The sequence below is a fragment of the Oreochromis aureus genome, linkage group 2 (genome assembly GCF_013358895.1).
Source record: "Oreochromis aureus strain Israel breed Guangdong linkage group 2, ZZ_aureus, whole genome shotgun sequence".
NCBI classification, from domain to species: Eukaryota; Metazoa; Chordata; class Actinopteri; order Cichliformes; family Cichlidae; genus Oreochromis; species Oreochromis aureus.
Genome location: NC_052943.1, coordinates 16,935,331 through 16,951,342, shown reverse-complemented (window position 1 = coordinate 16,951,342; position 16,012 = coordinate 16,935,331). Strand labels below are relative to the sequence as shown.

Below are 16,012 nucleotides of genomic sequence, written 5' to 3'. Positions count from 1 at the left end.
TTTAACCTCATTAGAATTGTATAAACTCTGATTTCGGCTATGTAATTAATTTATTTATATTCACACATGTATAAATAGCACATATTTCCAGTTTCCTTATCATAACATATAGTAGGAGGATTAAACTGTTAAAGTTGAGAAACCTCTTAAAGGAAAAATATCAGACTTACCAAGAGCAGAATGTCATAGAAACAAGCCTCAACCAGGCAAATGTCCATGGTCTTCTCTGTTAACCACCTTCCTGATACACAAAAATCTCAGCCATAAGAAGCATGTGGTTTTGTGACTGTTAAAATCTAACGTGCATAACTCACAATATATAAGGACAATGTCACATATGAAGACAGGTGATTAAAAAAAAAACTACAAAAGTCAACAATGATAAGATATAAAAACTTACTTCAAGTGATCAGTAAAGTCCAGGCTATATATCTCTCATAGAATAATTACTGATTTAAAGCTTGTATGAGCAAGGCTGTCATCTGTCTCTCTGTAAGTGTCCCCCCAGCTCAGCATGGGATAAGTTTGGAAAAGATCTTTGGGAATCCCCGTCATTTTACATCACTTGTGACGCAGGAGAGGTTCCCAACCTGACTACATGCAGAAGACCAGTGAATAGAAGCCCCTCACCTGAACACCTGACGTCACATCTTGCCTTCTTAAATTTCCTCTGGGGAACCCACTTGGCTTGTGTGGAGGGTAAGAGGAGGGAGGGGAATTAAAATGAATGAATGAGGCCTTTGTTAAGAGACATTTAAAAGAAAGGTATTGTTTTTGTTTGAAAGAGTTTGCAGGCTAGAATGAAATCTTGAATGTTACTATCACACCCAACCTGCAGAAGGTAAGACTTATATTGTGAATTATGCAAGGAGTACTAAGTTACACCACACTATGTAATAGTGATACACTTTATGGCCACTTGGTGGCAGTATGAACACACACGCGCACGCACCGTGCAATGTGATCAATTTAAAGTCCATTCTTGTTCAAGCCATTTCACCGGCATGGCAGGATATTATGGAATAAAAAATATGTTAATTCATTAAAAAAAGGACAATATTGACATATACAGGTTATTTAGATTGTTTAGGCTTAAAGGAAAGCTGTATGTGGACTTCACGTGTGTCTGCCTGAACACATGTCACACAGAAAAGCTAATTAGGTTTGTTTGAAGAGTTATCACTAGAAGAGAATTGTAAAGTACACGTACAATAACATCAAACACACATTTATGCGCAGGCACACAGATACACACACGCACGTGAATATACTCACATAATTAACCTGGAAATATTCTGGTTGTACAAGAAATTAAAAATTATAACAATATGTTTTGTGTCTATAAAACAAATCTCCTGCGTTAGAAACACAGTCTCCGTATCCATCAGAACAGTTCACAGTAGTATTCGCCCACATGTGGAAATCGGTTTATGGAGGAACCCTTAAAATAAAATTATTATGCATTGAGACAGAAGGAATCTCCTCAGCACATTTACACGAAATAAGTATGTTAAATGAAAGCAGTTCCTGACAACTGTCAACATATCACTTAAACTCGGTGCTGATATTGAACAAATGGGAATTAAATGTGTTTAGAATAAACACTTCTTTTGCTGAGGTTTCATGTGGGCATGGGTTTTGAATTGCCTTGTTTGGTAGTCATGTTTATTGCCTGCGATTAATGAGTAACTCGGCGAACTACGGGGAATAGGGTGTGGAGGTCTTATGGAGTCAAAAGTGACGCTGCCCAGCAGTCTGAGGGCTCTGCTTGCTTAAAACTAGTTCATTTTTAGGTTTCAACCACGTCAAGGAGACCATGGTAAGTCTTTTGTCACACATGTATGTTTATTGATAAGTTTTGTTTTCTTTATTTTGGGAGTTTTTTGGGTTTCTTTTTTTAAGGTGAATGAATGTCACTGTCGCCCTTCAGCAGGTGACCACTTGACTCGCACAGAAAGCATTTTCGTCTGCTGCCATGAACTCCATCAGAAGTCTGTCTTCTCTGGCCATCTGTTTCTGTATATTTATGTCAGCTTGTCCTCTGGGTTCAAGTAAGACAAAAAAATATTTAAAATATTGCATGTTGTGCCATAAAATAGTATCTGTAAAAACACAATAATTTAAAAAAAAAAAAATCATCTTTTGGGAAAGTTGATATCTAAATTTTAACAAAAATTAACAGTGAGTGATTGAAGAAAAAAAAAGGAATTACTTTACTCTATATAATCTGTATTCTGTCTTTTCATATTTCTTTCCATCTGTGTAATTTCCTCCCATGTTTTAATCTCAGCAACCTTTGCTAGTACCAGCCTGTGGGGCAAGAAGCTGGTGTTTCAATTCCAACCATGTTTGTGGCAGTTACACTCGGGGGTTTCGGTACCAGCCCTCCGGGAGCTGAGTGTGTGCATGAGTTTACGTCGCACCGTTTCAGCAGACTGGACAGGTTTTGAATACAAAGCTCCAGGAAACAGAGAGACGCAGCTGGGATTTGGAGGCAAAAATGGAAAACTACTCGTAAAGTTTTTCGGACAGGAGTGGCAATTTCAAAATAATCTTACAGTGAATGAGTGGCACTCTGTCTGTCTTACCTGGTCGGGGCAAGCTCAGCGACTAAGAATCTCCATCAACAGTACCTTTCTGATTGAAATATCTCTAACAACAAGCCAGCAATTGTCCAAAAACGGCACTCTCACTCTTGGGGTGTCTCATTATGTAAACGCAAATGGTGAAATCCAACCGGAGACTGGCACTAACTTGGTAGGTGAGATTGGTCTGTTTAGGATGTGGGCCAGAGAATGGAGCCTTGGAGAACTGAAAAACCTGAACTGTACAGATGGGGATTTGGTGAGCTGGGACCTAAAGCAGTGGACCTATGACTGCCCTCCTGAGCCCAACATCAACCTACACTGTGGTAAATACATTATGGACTTTTATTTTTGCATTTCACAGTCATCTAGTTTGGACTATGCACAGTTTTCCAGCTAACAGGGAACTTCCCAACAACATAAGCAAGCCTAAAATTCATATTCTGAAATATATTCTTATAAAACATGACTCGCAAGTTTAAAGATAATGTTTTCTCAGTGCAAATTTCTTAAGATATTTTCAGTCTTGAGATGATAAAATATTTTTTGGGAAACTTTCCTCTGTGTGATTTACATTATTTCATATGCAGCACTTTGAGCTGTTGTGTTGTGGACATTTTTGGAGCAACACATTATGGAAAAATATCTGCCCATCTGTAAACTCTTAAAGTGGTGTTCAGATAGCCTTGATGATGCATTCATGGTCCTCAGTCGGTTTTGGTGTCTTAGGCTGAAATGTCAAATATGGCATTTATTCTGGGACTTTTCACCTTACAGCATAAAAATTCCAGTTTTTCTCCTGCTGGCCAGTTAAAGATTAGTCTCTCTAGAGTTTGTTTGTTTTCCTAAGCCTGCATGGGTTCTTTCCAGGTGCTCTGCCTTTCTCCCACATTCCAAAGACATGCATGTTGGGTTAATTTTAAAATGGCTATTGGTGAATGTGAGCTCAAATCTTTGTCCATCTCCGTGTTAGAGTTGTGATAGCAGCGTGTCCAGGATGTACCTCCGCTCTCACTCAAAATCTGCTGGGCTAGGCTCCGTCCCTATAGCAAATATGAAAATGGGTGGATGATATTTCAAATGTTAGATATTTTAAATAAAGTTTGGAAAACAGAAAATTACCCACAAGGCATTGTGAGATTGCTCATGACAAAGTTAATCACAGTTTGAACTTATTAAAAATGTTTTGTCCTAAGATGTCCTAAGAGGGGGGATAATGTTGCAGTTAGTAAACTACAATTTAAGATAAAAACAGTTCATTCGTTCTTCTTTCTATATTTTTTAGCATGGTCATTCTACACAGTCAAAATGGAGACATGCATATTTAACACTTTAAACCTGGGGAATCTTTTGTTGTCACCGGAGGAAATCTCTAAAATCTGGGTAAGAAAAACCTGCCTGAATGCAAATACCCAGATTTGTCTTTCACAGTAATTGACCGTCTCTGTCCTCTTTTACCAGTTGGAGAGAATTTTACCCCAAAACATATCTATCCATAGCATCTTAGTGTCATCCCCATGGTAAGATGTTTTTTCAAAGCTAATCATTCTCTCAGTACACCTAAAAACGCAGAACGCAAAACTACTAAATAAATAAATGACATACAAGTATCTCAAATTTGTGTTTGAGCATGGCCCTTCAGTTAAATAATAGAAATGCTGTCATTCTAAATGTTTGCTAATTATAACAGCTGTTCTTGAAAACACTCCTGTCTCTAATTTCTGTTCTCTCTGTTCCCATCCAGCAGTAGCTGCCCCATAGTTAATGATTCTGCTGCTCTAGACAAAGACCAAACTCAGGTACAATTTGATTTTCAGTGGAAAGAAACAGTAAAGTTCTCAAAAAAGAAACTAATTAATGAATAAATGAAAGTCTTTATTTTTCTGAGGAAGTAATCGTCCTACACAAACCCTGATATCAGTCGTGATGCAAAGAGGGAAACTATAAGCAAATAAAACCACATAACTTTCCAGTAAAGTTCTGAAAGATTTCTGTTTTTTTCAGGAATTGGAACTGTTATCAAACACAATCTGTGACAACTGGTAAGATGTAATAAAAACCTAGAAAAAACGAGACGGAATCATAAATTACACGGCTGCAAACAAGCTCATGTATTTTGGATTTATTTCTAGTTTCAACTGTGAAGTGCACATAAATGTGAATCCTCCTGCTGATGTTGAAGTGGTGCAGGCAGAGATTACAGCATTGCTTAGTTTGCGCTCCCCTTTAAACTTCCTCAATCTGTCAGTTCAGGCCAACGACATCGTTGTACTTCCTGTAGGTGAGTATACTCTGCATAGTTCGCTCACACACACATGCATGTAAAATAACCTTCTTTTGTACTTTAGTGCACTACTGGATTAGCCTAAAATGTAAAAATGTATGAACTTTCCATGTGTTTATATTTCACACCCACAGGCATAATTAGAACCAGTGCACATTCCTGCAATTCTAAATACACCTAATTGTACTTAAAGCTTTCTTTCTTTTTCCTTTCAGAGCAATTCTCCACGGCGACAGAACCTGCACCAACTGTCAGCTCCGGTATCGATACACCAAGTGAGCCTGCCTGTAAAAATATAACAATTAGAAGTACATTGTCTAAATCGATTGCACGAAATATGTTTTGTCATGTGAAGCAAAGTCTGCAAGACATTCCTGACAAGCTTTGTTATAAACATATCACTTAAACTTGCAGCGACAGCGCCAACTCTCAGTCCATCAGTTCATCCAGCAAATATGTCAACGACCAGAGAGCCTTTGCATGTCAATGACACTGCTGGTCAGTTCACTGAACGACTCACATAAATCACATTTATGAATTCTATTTGTTCTTGTTTCTTCTTCAGTAAACAGGTTCAACTGTTTACTTTGTTATATCACAAAATGTCCATTCAAATAAATCACTGAATGAAATCAGATGATGGGTGATCTGCACAAGGACACTGTTAAACAATAAAATGTTCACATCAATGTTCATGTAGATTCCCACAGATTAAATTCCTTTCTTTCAAAAAAGTATTGAGAGAGTTTAAGAGGTGTTTTTTTAAAAGTTTAGTTTCACAAGTAATCATAATAGTTACAGTTTTTCAAACACATTGTAAAATTAACTGTTTAACTGTTTTTCCTCCTGCTGTAGAACCAGATCAATTCTTTAGAGTTGATTTGGTCTTAAATATGACTGGCAGCCCTTTGGATCCAAAAGATATCATTGAGAAATGGGTAACACACTAATATAATTGCACTTGAAAGATACTTGGAAAAAAAAGCAAAACAGTTTAAACACATTTCTTTTGTTTTTGGCAAAAGGTGAAAAAGCAGCTAGAAGTGAATAACACGATGAGTGTACTGAATCTTGACATAAAAGAGAATGCTGTCAGGTGGGTAGCAATAGAACTTCATTTTTATTGCACATTTTAGACCCTTTTAACATGTTTGCCATACAAATATGTCTGTCTAATATTTTATAGAAACACGGAGCATTATTCCAATTTAATGGTGAGTACGCGCTCAACTATAGAAGCAAGAGAGGGCCTATAAAGTATAGTAATGTACAGGGTGGGCCATTTATATGGATACACCATAATAAAATGGGAATGGTTGGTGATATTAAAGTCCTGTTTGTGGCACATTAGTATATGTGAGGGGGAAAACTCCTCAAGATGGGTGGTGACCATGGTGGCCATTTAGAAGTCGGCCATCTTGGATACAACTTTTGTTTTTTCAATAGGAAGAGGGCCATGTGACACATCAAACTTATTGGTGATGTTACAAGAAAAACAATGGTGTTCTTGGTTTCAACGTAACTTTATTCTTTCATGAGTTATTTACAAGTTTCTGACCACTTATAAAATGTGTTCAATGTGCTGCCCATTGTGTTGGATTGTCAATGCAACCCTCTTCTCCCACTCTTCACACCCTGATAGCAACACCGCAGGAGAAATGCCAGCACAGGCATCCAGTATCTGTACTTTCAGGTGCTGCACATCTCGTATCTTCACACCATAGACAGTTGCCTTCAGATGACCCCAAAGATAAAAGTCTAAGGGGGTCAGATCGGGAGACCTTGGGGGCCATTCAACTGGCCCACGACGACCAATGCACTTTCCAGGAAACTGTTCATCTAGGAATGCTCGGACCTGGCACCCATAATGTGGTGGTGCACCATCTTGCTGGAAAAACTCAGGGAACGTGCCAGCTTCAGTGCATAAAGAGGGAAACACATCATCATGTAGCAATTTCAAATATCCAGTGGCCTTGAGGTTTCCATTAATGAAGAATGGACCCACTATCGTTGTACCCCATATACCACACCAAACCATCACTTTTGTTGTTCCAACAGTCTTGGAGGGATCCATCCAATGTGGGTTAGTGTCAGACCAATAGCGGTGGTTTTATTTGTTAACTTCACCATTCACATAAAAGTTTGCCTCATCACTGAACAAAATCTTCTGCGTGAACTGAGGGTCCTGTTCCAGTTTTTGTTTTGCCCATTCTGCAAATTCTGTGCGCCGATCTGGGTCATCCTCGTTGAGATGCTGCAGTAGCTGGAGTTTGTAAGGGTGCCATTTGTGAGTAGCTAATATCCGCCGAAGGATGTTCGACTAATGCCACTCTCCAGTGACATGCGGCGAAAGTGCTACGCTGTGGGCTCTTGCTGAATGAAGCTAGGACAGCCACTGATGTTTCTTCATTAGTGACAGTTTTCTTGCGTCCACATTTTGGCAAATCCAACACTGAACCAGTTTCACAAAACTTAGCAAGCAGTTTGCTAACTGTAGCATGGGAGATGGGTGGTCTCGTAGGGTGTCTTGCATTGAAATCTGCTGCAATGACCCGGTTACTGCGTTCACCAGATATCAACACCATTTCGATCCGCTCCTCACGTGTTAACGTCTTCAACGTGTCAATGGCTGTGAACAAAGAGAAAGTTGTAAATAACTCATGAAAGAATAAAGTTACGTTGAAACCAAGAACACCATTGTTTTTCTTGTGACATTACCAATAAGTTTAATGTGTCACATGGCCCTCTTCCTATTGAAAAAACAAAAGTTGTATCCAAGATGGCCGACTTCTAAATGGCCACCATGGTCACCACCCATCTTGAGGAGTTTTCCCCCTCACATATACTAATGTGCCACAAACAGGACTTTAATATCACCAACCATTCCCATTTTATTACTGTGTATCCATATAAATGGCCCACCCTGTATAATCCATTTTAATATTAGACAAGAATGACTCCATTTACGTTTAGCTGTCTCTGTTTCTTTCTTTAGATTTCTCAGGACCAACCAAAACAGTAAGTGACAACAAATATGGAAGAAAGAAATATATTTATGTCTGGTTTTCTGTAATACTGTAATTCAACTTCATTTATATTCAAATTCAGAAATACTTGTTAAAATCGGTGTCTCTAACTACTAACTGCATATTTCATCATCAGATATTACTGTGCCTTCCATGTTCAGGAATGCAACAAAAACACTGTGGCAGAAATTGAAATCCGAATTCAAGCTGCCTTGGCGTCAAAGTATCAAAATCACTCCATTATTATCCAAACTGTGGAATTGATGATCAGACATATAGGTAAGCTGTATTTCTGATACAAACAAAAACTGAAATCTAGATAAGTTATGGAAGACTAACAGTATTTTTTTTTCAGTGCCAAAAAACTGTTCAGAAGACACTAGCTTCACAATCTATGGAAAATACATATGGCCTGAAACATTTCCACAAAGAATCCAAGTAATGGGATGCATCGCGCCAACATCTGAGAGAGCCTTCAGACTCTGGTAAGACATTATCATATTCCTAATCGGCAGATTTAATATTTGACCAGAGGCAATGACGCTTTAATAGCACTGTTTATCAGACCGTTAGACTGCTTTATTGCTATATAAGAGATTATTACACAATATCCCCCATATAATAACAAAGTAGGCTCATATTTGTTTGTCAATGAGACAAGCTTTATTTTATACATGTCTTGCTATGAAATATCAACTTATCTTGATAATGAAATATGGGGAAAAATAGGGGGTTCTTTCTATCTTCTTTTAACTTATTAAGATCTCTGTGATCTTTGTCAGAACAATCTGTTCTGCACACAGTCAGTTCAGCAAGATGAGGAAAGCTCCTCATATAAGGCCCTGTTCCAGCTACTCCACCCACACCATGTGCAGTTCTGACCCCACACACTGACGGATCCCTGCCAGCCTGCAGCTCAATCTGAAAAAAATCAATTTCCTTTAAGTTGATTATTAGTGTAATGACAAACTTCAGTTTTTTTATGCTTCAATGATTGCATTATCACGACGCGGAAATGACTGTGTAATAGGGGTAATGAATTTTATGATCTCTTAGTGAAACGTTAAGATTACGCTAAGGTTTATTAAAATCATTATTGGCCCAGGACAGGGTTGTTTTTTTTTCTTCTTTCTTTTTTCTTCCAGAAGCCAAGATATAGATACAGTGCAACTTTGTGCAACAAATTCAATTAGATCAGACCATAAAGATGTTTAATATCCTCTTTTTATTATTTCCTCCTCCCGTCAACTCTCTTGTCTATTTAGTAAGTTAGACATTGAAACTGACACGACCAGATGGGCTGATCCTAACATGAAGAACTGCCACCAACATCTATCAATATCGGACCTTAACAATATCACTGTCACTCCTGGTAAGAGGATCGACGTGCAGTCTGTTTTTATTCCCATTTCTTCACAGCTTCAACACAAGCCAAAAGAACAAAGCAAAAAAACTCTGGTGTTAATGATTTCCAGGTAATGCGGCTGAGGTTGTGGTGGTGATTCAGGACCTTGTAGTTATTCAGTTAGGCAATAGCTCGGAGCTCTCGCCTTCTCACCTGGAATCTGTGGTGGAAAAGCTCAGTGAAGTGGTCGATGAAAGCATCGTTAACTCTGCGGTTGGAGCCAACATCGTCACTATTGTTTCTGATATTCTGCTTTCCAACACTGATGTTACTCCGGTTTCAAACACGTAAGGAAAAATGAAAGTGTGACTCCTGCCCAAGTTTGATGAGCTGTGCATTTCTTCTGAATCCAGTTCTTATTTATATGCTAATCTATATGTTTTTCCTCCTTGCAAAAAGTTTCCTGAATCTGACAGACAGGATGGCGGATAATATGATATTCCAAGGTGAATCTGCTAATTTAACAGCTCCCCCACTGGGGTTTTCCATGATCAATGTGGCTCCAGAGGAATTCAGTGGTCTCACCTTTGGTGCGTCAATTGTTTCACCAACTAAGAACCCTGAGGTGAGAGGTTGGAAATGCTCTAATGAAGAGGGAAGTGAATTTGGCATATTAGAAATTTCCCTTAATTACAAAAGTTATAAAATATATAAAATATGCAAAAGTAAATGAAGAGCTATATTTATATTTACTCAGTGCAAAAAAAAAAAAAAGAACAAAAAAGAAAAACAGTTTCCACTTGACTGCCTATAGGATAGATTCAGTTGCAATAATGCCCTTGAAAATACAGGTGCCTGTTTTGAGAAACAGATATTGTGGCCTCGAGCAGTCATGGCAGATTGGGTTTTAACAGGAAAAGCTCCATGATCCATACAGGCAGTTTTAAAGGAGTGTGCAGCAATGTGACCCTGTTTTTCTTTCTCAGATGTTTGTCGACCAGGGCTTTGTGAATAAACCACATCCCACAGCAAATGCAACAATCTCTTTGCCTTCTGCACTCAATGATTTTTTCTCTACTGGAGAGAGAAATACAACTCGTGTTCAGTTTCAGTTTTATGGAACACACGAGCTTTTTCAGGTACTTTATTCTTCCCGTGTTATTTGTTACATTGTTTGTTAATTGTTGTTCTTGTTATTCTTTCTTCTTCAAAAATCTACAGTTTATTAGGTGTTATATTTACAACTTCGACTTTGGAAAGGTTGCTTTGTTTCTGAAATCTTGATAAATCCATAAAGCTGGAGCGAGGAGAAAATAAACCTAGCGTTACATTAAAACACATGACACAACCACTCACAACTGTAACTAACTAGAGAAAGCCAAAAATTATATCTGGCTTACTGTAATAGGGTCAGTTTGAGGTTTCACAGGGATATTAAGTGCCACATAACTTCTTGGCTGGATGCAGTGACCCCCTGTGGTGCCAGACAACCATTTTTTTTACCATCACATAAGAGAGATAGCTAGATTCTGCTATCTTTGGATAGGGTCAGATTAGTTATTTACCTTTTACACTTTTCATACTAACTTTTTCCACAGGTTCTCAGCTTGATGTTTACCCTACAAACACATTATCAGTTTAATCTATAGCTTATTTTGCAGGCTTAGCTTGATTCTAGAGTACACTAACCCCCACAAGTGGGAAGTGCAATCGGATGCAGTTTTACTTGTGCATGGTGGACCTGCATTGCTCTGTCATCCTGGCTGAAACTGGCATGATCTGGTCGGAACTGGAATCAAAATAACAGCAGTTCCTTTTACTGGACAGCAGGAAGGTGTTAAGTGGTGAAACCAGTTGAGTTCATACACAAATTGTTAGAGTAAACCAGTTGAAAGCACATGATCTCAGTGGCAGAATTCTACATATTTCTATATTTACAAATTAAATTAAGAATTCAGTAAATCTTCAATGGCCTTCACAAAACCGTAGCCCCACTATTGTTGCTTTCTACGAGTCTTTAATCTGGTTGTTGATGTGACGGCCGTTTTGTTTTAAACAGGACCTGGACATAAACAATGCGCAGAGCAACTGGACGTTGAACTCATACGTAGTATCTGCCAGCATCAATGACAGCAAAATCATGAACCTGGAAGATCGAGTAGTGGTGACCTTCAGTCATCAAATTCCTAAAAAGGTGACAAACAAATGCTTTTCAGTTTGTGAGTGACATGAAAGTGTATGTGACTCTAACATCATTCCACTTCTCGATATTTACAGCCACGGGACAAAGTACAATGCATGTTTTGGGATTTTCATAAGAATGGTGAGTCAAAAATTCTTTATTACTGGATTTAGTTGATTGACTGTAACTCCGTGCCCCTAAATTTAATAAAGCTTTCCAAACTGTTGAGGCTGTGCATCTGTTGATAAGAAGATTTAATCAAACTATGTGCTTGTGTTTGTGTGCATGTGTGGGTGTATCTTTGCTGGTGTGTGTGTGTGTCAGGTGGGCGGGGTGGTTGGAACAGCAGCGGCTGTGAAACCAAGAGTATTTCTCCATATCAGACCAGCTGTCTCTGTGATCACCTCACACATTTTGCTGTGCTCCTGGTGAGTCATTGGTCTGTTTTTTGTTTTATAGATTTAACTAGAAAACAAACTCCTACAGGCGCCAACATACTGTGTGCAATCTGGTCAGTGGTGACTGCTTGGGTATTTTTCTGCCAGGAATGTGAGACAGTGGTATTAAAGTCACTCTGTGTAAAAAATAAAATTGTTGTCATATTATTAGTTTTCAAATAGCTGTGAGAGGATAAGCCCTGCTCTCCATGCCTGTGTCTCCTTGATGCCACTGTAGGCGATGCCAGTGTTTAGGTTTTGTTCTTTTTGTGTTTCAGAATGTTGAAAGAACTCCTTTCAGTAAGGTTAATGAACAGATTCTGACAGTGATATCATATATTGGATGTGGTATATCCTCCATCTTTCTCGGCCTCACTCTACTCACCTACCTTATTTTTGAGTAAGTCACTGATACTAATGCTAAGACTACTGACTTTGCATTGCAGTAGATTTGAGCATATGAAAAGTCTATGGCCACCTACATTTGTGGTCAGAAGTTTCCATACATTGATCGTGGGCACAGATTTCATGGTAATTTGGGACTTCTAATTATTTCTGTGAAATGCTCTTTTTCCAGTGTGAAATGATTGTACAGCATACATCTTTGATGACTTTACAAAACAACACCAATGTGAGTGATTCTGAAGGTTCGACAGTGTCTTTAACTTTACGAATTCAAGACATATCAGCTTCTTGTTATTGATCATGATTGGCTGGTAGTTTCTCTTTACTAGCATAAAAAATGATTTGTTTGGCAGAACTCATTGGCTTGACCAATACTGAGAACTAATATAAATTCTTAAGTTCTTAAACTTGTGTACCCAATTGCGTGGTGTACAGTCATTCCAAAGAAATCATTAAAAGCCCAGAAGTTACCCAAATTAACATAACAGTCATGCTCATAATGAGTGTATGGAAACATCTGTATATGCTGAAATCATGTAGATAAGAGATTAAATCTGTAGTACACAGTAATAATTTTGGAGTGACTTTTAAAGCATCAGTCTGCACTGTGGTTTCATTATCCATTTATTTACCACAGGAAGCTGCGACAAGATTACCCATCCAAGATACTCATCAACCTGTCAGCTGCACTGCAGGGGCTGAGCATACTCTTCCTTCTAAACACTTGGCTCTCATCTTTCTCCAGTTATGGTCTTTGTATTGCCACTGCTGCAACGCTCCACTATTTCATGTTGGCCTCATTCACGTGGATGGGCCTGGAAGCTGTGCACATGTATCTCGCATTGGTCAAAGTCTTTAACACATATATTCCCTCTTATATCCTCAAGTTCTGTATTACAGGATGGGGTAAGGAAACATTTCTATGTGCCCCTTTCTGTAGAAACAAAATTCCTCTGCTAGGTGGCTTTCACTGACAGATTGGGTACATTAATGGATCTTGATTGGTTGGGGATGGAGTTAAACTTTACTTTTGGACTTGCAACTGAATAAATTTCCCCAAAACATCCAAAATGTGTTCTTGAAATACATTTCTCAGGAATGTTTTGTTCACTCCTACGCAAATAGTCATTTTAAGTTTTGGTATTGGCTTATTTATACTCTCAATGTGAAAATGATTGAAGAAATTTAACCTCCTAGGACCTGGCGTCCACATATGTGGACATCACATTTTGGGTTATTAGGCCAAAATACTTAATTTTGCTCTACAAGGACCTGATATCCACTTACGAGGACATTATACTGCTACTGTAACAAATATCCTCATATATGGCTCTCATTTTTCTTAGAAACAAAAATCAGGTAAAAAAAAATCTGGTAATTCTTTGTGTTTACATTCCTCAGGTCCCAATCAGCCCAAATATCAAAGAGAAATTAAAAATGCATGCCATGGAAGAGTTTGGGTCTTAGGAGGTTAAAGAAAAAGTTTCAAATTAGATCAAAATAATAAAATGGGGTTAGGATTAGGTTTGGGATGAACAAACAGAATAAAGTTGACTTGTTTTCTCACAGGTATTCCTGCAGTAATAGTGAGCCTGGTGCTGGTCATAGATAAAGATGCCTACGGCAGTCTTGCTGATGCAGAAAATGAAATGGTCCTTGATTCCACTGAAGCATTGTAAGTACTGCAGTTCCGCAATATTACTGATATAAATACTGGATTAGAAATATAATTAGTGTAATAAGCAAATAAAGAGAATGCTAATTTGCACTTGTTAGTTTGTGTGGATGAACATAAAATATGAAAACAATGAGGCTGTGGTGTCCAATTTACTATGTGCGTTTGAGTTGATGAACCAGTCATCTCACAGCAGAAGCCTGGATAAATGAATGGCACTGATGGGATTGCAATAGCTCACTCTTTAAACTACATTTTGACTTATCTAGTTCTCCCTCTCTTCCTACAGCTGTTGGATACAGAATGACGTTGTCTTCTTTGTGACAGTGGTGGCATTTATTGGTTTGACCCTGTTGTGCAACATGTCCGTCTTCATCATGGTTCTGATCCAAATTAAACAGATTGGGGCCAATAAGCTGTCCGCAAACAGCCATGGCTCTGTGCTGGACTTGAAGGCGGTCGCCAGTCTCACAGTTCTGTTAGGCCTCACGTGGTCAATTGGCTTTTTTTCATTTGGGCCTGCCAGAGTAGTCCTGGTGTACCTGTTTGTTTTCCTCAACAGTTTGCAGGGTAAGTCTGAGTTGTAGTTGCTATTAATTTGATACTAGCTGCACAAGTTTGACTAATTTCCATTGCTCCTGTAAATATGTTCCCTAATGTTCCAGTAATTTTCTAATTGTGTTAGGGTTTTGTCATCTCACAAAGATTTTTCTTTTTAGAATTAGCTCAAGTGTTAGAAATCTTTAAGAGTGTTGTCAAAGCTAAAAGAAAAAGATGAACTAAAACATAAATTTATATAATACCTAATGTCAAACTGAGTGAAATTGAATGTCTCTGTTGTTCTCATTCTGTTTTGTTTATTTTGTAAAGGCTTCTTTGTGTTTTTGTTCCACTGCCTGATGAAGGAAAATGTGAGGAAACAGTGGAGAATCCACCTGTGCTGTGGACGTTTTAGACTCAGTGAATACTCAGGTATCTACCAAAACAGTGCATTTTGACATATGACACGCTGCAGCATAATAGCCACATGGTTGACAGGAAGCATTTTCAAGTTAGACAACCCAGTTTTTTGTATTTCTTGTCTTCTGTGTTCAGACTGGAGCCGCTCTGTGACAGTCGGTGACCGATCCAAAAAGAAGAATCTCGTTAACTCGGATTCGGTCGCTTCTGGCAGCTCTCAATAAGTTTCTGACTCCTCAGCAGCAGCAGCAGCAGTAACTCGCCACTAGGGGGCATGAATGGGCATCTGGATGAAGTCTTCAAAGTTTTCACAGTTCCGTTGTTGAATTACAAACAGAAACAGAAAGGTTCAAAGACAAACTCCCCGGTGCAACTAATGTGCAGGGAAAGCTGAAATATATCTCAACTTCACGGATAAAATGGGTCCAAAGCCATCACTTAAATTCAGTCATGAAAATTAAGCACTGCTTTGAGGCTCTGAAAATAAAAATGCACACTTTTGAAAAGTGCGCATCCATTACGAAATCAGTAAAGTGTAAAAGGCGTACAATTCATTTTAAAGGTTAAAATGATTCATTTTCACATCCTTGCATTGTAGTGCTGTTTAAGAAATGTTTCTTTGTAACAAAGCAAAATATAAGGTTTTTAGTAAATGTAATGTTCCGCACACTAGATTATTATTATTATGTCATGCAAATATTGGAGAGTAATAGTCGTTTTTAAGGTACGATTAATTTCAATAGGATTATAATGTATTAGGGATTTAGCTGACTTCTTAGAGTATATTTTCTGATATCCTATAAAGGATCTGTCACGGCTTACCACTGTATACTGACAGTTTAGCTCTCGGATCGTTCAGTCGGTGCACCTTTGAGTAACAATGTTTTGTGTCTGCATGCATGACGAGATTTAACCTATGACCTGATTTTTTTCTCTAAGTAAAATTAAATAAAACTGAGCACGTCTCTTTTTTTTAAAATGATTGGAAATGGCTATGATTTTGTTTAGCTTCACTTCAGTGATTACTTTAGTTCTGATGATGCTCTTGTGTTTCTCTGACAGTCAAAATGATACCAGACGAACTACACTTACACAGATTTTGCATTTATTTTT

The 16,012-nt window shown here is 38.2% G+C and overlaps 1 protein-coding gene across 3 annotated transcripts; it reads left to right on the top strand.

The window, feature by feature from the left end:
• Positions 1-1,701: 1,701 nt before the first annotated feature.
• On the top strand, positions 1,702-15,874 carry adgrg4a (adhesion G protein-coupled receptor G4a). Of its 3 annotated transcripts, none has more exons than XM_039619837.1 (29): positions 1,702-1,819; positions 1,931-2,051; positions 2,291-2,911; positions 3,871-3,968; positions 4,047-4,105; positions 4,333-4,384; positions 4,590-4,627; positions 4,718-4,866; positions 5,085-5,144; positions 5,284-5,367; positions 5,725-5,807; positions 5,895-5,965; positions 6,056-6,083; positions 7,865-7,887; positions 8,032-8,174; positions 8,251-8,380; positions 9,161-9,267; positions 9,371-9,587; positions 9,700-9,865; positions 10,227-10,379; positions 11,300-11,434; positions 11,518-11,563; positions 11,747-11,850; positions 12,138-12,259; positions 12,902-13,170; positions 13,834-13,939; positions 14,229-14,509; positions 14,810-14,911; positions 15,035-15,874. In XM_039619837.1, the coding sequence occupies exons 2-29, from the start codon at positions 1,976-1,978 to the stop codon at positions 15,121-15,123; spliced, it is 3,612 nt and encodes a 1,203-aa protein (XP_039475771.1). In that variant the 5' UTR covers positions 1,702-1,819; positions 1,931-1,975; the 3' UTR covers positions 15,124-15,874. The 3 variants fall into 3 exon arrangements, with proteins under 3 accessions (XP_039475771.1, XP_031592232.2, XP_039475769.1); XM_031736372.2 differs by having other exon boundaries at positions 4,330-4,384; XM_039619835.1 differs by having other exon boundaries at positions 1,729-1,819; positions 1,934-2,051; positions 4,330-4,384.
• Positions 15,875-16,012: the final 138 nt, after the last annotated feature.

Coding starts and splice junctions, on each gene's coding strand:
- adgrg4a (XM_031736372.2), top strand. CDS start 1,976: ATGAACTCCATCAGAAGTCTGTCTTCTCTGGCCATCTGTTTCTGTATA. Junction 5,368..5,724: donor GCATGTCAATGACACTGCTG/GTCAGTTCACTG, acceptor CTCCTGCTGTAG/AACCAGATCAATTCTTTAGA. Junction 11,851..12,137: donor CACATTTTGCTGTGCTCCTG/GTGAGTCATTGG, acceptor TTTGTGTTTCAG/AATGTTGAAAGAACTCCTTT.